This window comes from Aplysia californica, unplaced genomic scaffold, assembly GCF_000002075.1.
Source record: "Aplysia californica isolate F4 #8 unplaced genomic scaffold, AplCal3.0 scaffold00109, whole genome shotgun sequence".
Lineage (NCBI taxonomy): Eukaryota > Metazoa > Mollusca > Gastropoda > Aplysiida > Aplysiidae > Aplysia > Aplysia californica.
In genome coordinates, this window is record NW_004797379.1 from 257,656 (window position 1) to 261,736 (window position 4,081).

At 41.6% G+C, this 4,081-nt stretch overlaps 2 protein-coding genes across 2 annotated transcripts in view; one reads left to right on the forward strand and one right to left on the reverse strand.

The window, feature by feature from the left end:
* Window positions 1-4,081, reverse strand: part of LOC101861573 (contactin) — a gene marked incomplete at its 3' end in the record, with an annotated part of 94,704 nt that overhangs the window by 67,430 nt on the left and 23,193 nt on the right.
* The window catches only part of LOC106011417, a gene marked incomplete in the record, with an annotated part of 12,807 nt that continues 8,786 nt past the window's right edge, over window positions 61-4,081 (forward strand). Inside the window, 2 exon segments of the mRNA XM_013080984.2 lie at window positions 61-405; window positions 2,525-3,562. Coding sequence (XP_012936438.1) covers window positions 3,480-3,562 — 83 coding nt within the window.

Below are 4,081 nucleotides of genomic sequence, written 5' to 3' on the forward strand. Positions count from 1 at the left end.
TGTGTGTGTGTGTGTGTGTGTGTGTACATCAGTGAACACTTTTTTCATACAAATGTGTGACAGCATGCGTGTGTGTGTGTGAATCAGTGTGTATGTTGTTCATACGACAATGTAACTGTCACTATGTGTGTGCGGCGATGGGTACGTTTGTTCATACAACTGTGCAACAGTGTGTGTGCGCCGATGTGTATGTTTGTCCATAAGAATGTGTGTGTATTTTTTCCAGTTGCAATGTCCCAGACATCCCCGCCGACATTCCTCCCTCTCTCCTGCCGGCAGACATCGGGATATCTTTGAGATCCCCCAGAGAGCGTCCAGCAAACAGAACAAATCTGTCCCTCCCAGCTGGAACAGCCTGCCTCTCATTCCGCCCGGACCCGACCACAAACACAACTCGGACACTGGGTAAACAATTAGGACATAACCAGACCCACTTTTTCTTCCGGCTTATCCAGCTTCAACAGCAAAACTCCGAGTCAAAGAAACGGTTTGGAAACCAGTTAGCACTTTCTGGTTCCGGGGACTCAAAGGGGAGAAAAGAATTTCGAAGCTCTAAAGTTAGAACGTATTATCAGTCATATTGTGTATTGTTTATTGTGCAGATAGAACTTTGTTGTGAGAGAGTGAGAGATGTGTGTGAGGGGACGACCCGGCGGCCAAGTGCAGCTGCTACAATGTGTCACTCGGCCGGACGGTTGCGTGAAAGAATCCTGACCAATATCTCAAAAGGCATGAGCATGAGCAAAAAAGGACGAAGAAAAAGACGAGAGTTTGCGAGAAAGCGCGGAAAAGAAAATGGCGTCGTCGGGAACAATCGCGCTGTATTTCATTTTCATAGCTCTCGACTCACGCGTGCAGTTTGTACCGTCTGCTCTCTGCCGCTACTGAAAGGAGCCTTTGTGCCTCTCTGCGGCGTGCTCGTGGTTAGGGTTATTGTTAGAGCATCGGTTAGTTTAACCAGACCAAAGATCAGATTCTCGAGAGGTAGAACCTGAAGGGTGCAGTATCCGAGAACAGTGATATTGAAGGACAGGACTTTTTCTCTCTCATTCTCATCCCGGCAGAAACAATCACAGGTTCAGAGCATTTTCGCCTCTCAGCTAGGATCGTCCACTATTTGATATTTTTGTGGTGAAGGAAGCCAGCAGGCGATAGGATATACTCGCATAAAATCTTTCGTGTTCTAAAATAGCTCTCCAGTTCGGTTGGTGACGGAATTGTGTATAGAACTATTTTAAAATATAACGTTATCCCTTTTTTTTTTTTACATACTCGATAATAGAAAGATTCTGTCTCCCACCCAGACAGGAAGACAGAACCGTCCTAGTTTTGATGGTTGTGTGGTGAGAAGCTGTTAAGCGACAGAAAAATTTTATACTCTAACGAAATGTTTAGTGTTCCAAAATAGCCACTTTTTCGATAAAGAAAAGAAAGGTGGTCTTTTCTTCCTCACCACCAGAAGATCGGAAACTCCAGTTTTTTAAAATGTTTTTGTGTTAAGGAAACTAGAAATAAATAGACTAGATCTATAATATCGCCGGAAGGGGGGGTCCAAATGTTCTACTAAGCCCAGAAAATGAATTTTTTATCAGGACAGAAGGAAAAAATATTTCGTTATTTTAACACTTTTACCTTAATTATGTAACTTTTCTTGCTTTTAAAAAATATTAAGAACTTGAATTTCGACAAAATTAATATTTCTTGAGCAAATGCAACCAATATGAAAAATAAGAAACTGAAATTGATTAAGAAAACAAAAAAACCAAAAGGAAATGAAAATTGTGGGCTTAGTATTTGAACAGCTGACCGACGATATAACTCTCCTCCTCTCCTCTATAGTGTCTTGTGTTCCGAAATAGCTTGCTTGCTTGTCTCTCAATTCTGTTTTCGGTTTTTAGTGTATCGTTGCGACAACAGAGCTGTCATTCCCTCCCACCACAGGATGCGGTATGCGATAGCATCGTCCAGTATTTTATATTTTTGAGTTAAGGAAGCTCGAAAATGACAGATATTCCTACGCCATGTTCGGTGTTCTAAAATAGCTAGCTAGTTTGGTGGGCTGACAATTTATTTAATTTGTTCCTATAGCTGTTGCTGTTGGTTTTGTTTATTTATTTAGTTTCTATGGGTGAGACACTCGTTTCACCCTATCTCAAGAAATATTAGGATATCATCTTCCAACATTTATTTCCCTCATTAGGAAGCTAGTCAGCGATAGAATCTTCTTCTCTTGCTACTTGTTTCGTGTTCTGAAATAGATTGCTTGCTTGGTTGGCAACTGTATTTTGTATCCGCAGCTTTTGGACAGTCGTTGAGAGGACAGGTCTGTCTAAAACTTTTTAAAACCTCGCCCATCACAGTCAGAAAAGAGAGAGAGAGAGAGAGAGAGAGAGAGAGAGAGAGAGAGAGAGAGAGAGAGAGAGAGAGAGAGAGAGAGAGAGAGAGAGGCGTGGGGAGGGGGATAATTGGTATCGCGACTTCTTGGCTTCTCCACATTTTTCTCGTTCTCAATTCTCCCTTCAAGGACGCTCAGATCTAAAGACGGAGTCACACACTGGCAATCTCTCGCGCCTGTCCTTCTGGTCTGAAATCGGAGTTTGTGAAAAGCAAGTGGAATTTAGCCGAAGTTTGCACTTTTTCTAACACGGAAAATTTACACAGACAAACTTTGTGCCTTTTCTTGAAGTTGTCGTGGTCACAGTTTAAAAAAAAAATCTCCCCGGAAAGGAAAATCGATGAGCCCATTGCTCCCAGCCCAGACCTTTCTAGATAAATGACTGAAGTGAGTGGCCCACAGAGCATGGACTATACTCTGGCTACACTGTGGCAACACGTGAAGACAATGGACACCGTCTCTATATGACGGGGTTTGAACCATACCTTTCAGAAGCTACTCGTGATCGGATGCCTCGTGCATGTGTGCATAATAATGTACCTGTGATGAGATCCTGTTTGTGAACGTTTATCCGAGTGACATCCAGTTTTGAACCTGTATCAGACTAAAGAGTTAGATTTATCAGACTATTTTTAGAGAGAATTGACCAGACCATACGAAAAGTGAACGTTACCAGAATATTTAGGGTGAACTTTATGAGAGTACCGGTATTAATTTTTGAAGAGTGAGTGTGTAGGCTTGGAAATTTCTACTCCACTTCGTCCATCTAAACGATGTGAAGAAGAAGAAAGAAGGCACTGTGAGAGCGCAGAGACAGTTGTTCAGAGACACGGTATTACAATTGTTTTTTATCCAGCAGCAGAGAAGACTCACATCCTTTGAGACTAAAACTACAGTACCAGATACCTTTTGGTGGTTTCTGTCTGAAGTAAAAGCCTAGAAATAGTGAGAAGCTCAGTCAGATTTTGGAAGACAGATAGATAAAAGTGCTCGAGGAGTAAAGAACAAAAAACGTGGAGAAGGTTAGGCTACATTTTGCCGAGTAACGGTTGACGCAGCTACCCCTGTGACGTCACAGCCTGGCATGATGGCGTGGCAGAAACATAGATGCAGTTTCCTCAAGACAAGCTATCTACAGGCTGGCATTGTCCTCTTCTTTCTGGGGCTAGCGAAGGTAATTAATGAACGAGTGTTGTGGACATATTGCTGCCTTTTCCATGTTGTTGTCGATGTTGTTGTTGATGTTGCTGTTGCTGATGTTTGTGTTGTTGATGTTGTTAGTGTTGTTGTTGTTGATATTGGTGGTGATGTTATTTTTGTTGTTGTCGTTGTTGTTGTTGTTGTTGTTGTTGTTGTTGTTGTTGTTGTTGTTATTGTTGTTGCTGCTTGATACTTTGCCTTTTCTTCATTGTTGTTATTGTTATTGCTCTCATTGTTGATATTGTTCTGGTTATATTTATCTATCTATCTATCTATCTATCTATCTATCTATCTATCTATCTATCTATCTATCTTCAACCTTGCCTACCAGAGCCAAACTGGATAGAGAGGGATACAACATCTCAGCAGAGAGACTGAATTCCTTAAAAGTCTCCCCACTCGGGGATCGAACTCCAGATTCAGATAACCACCTATCTATCTATCTATCTATCTATCTATCTATCTATCTATCTATCTATCTATCTA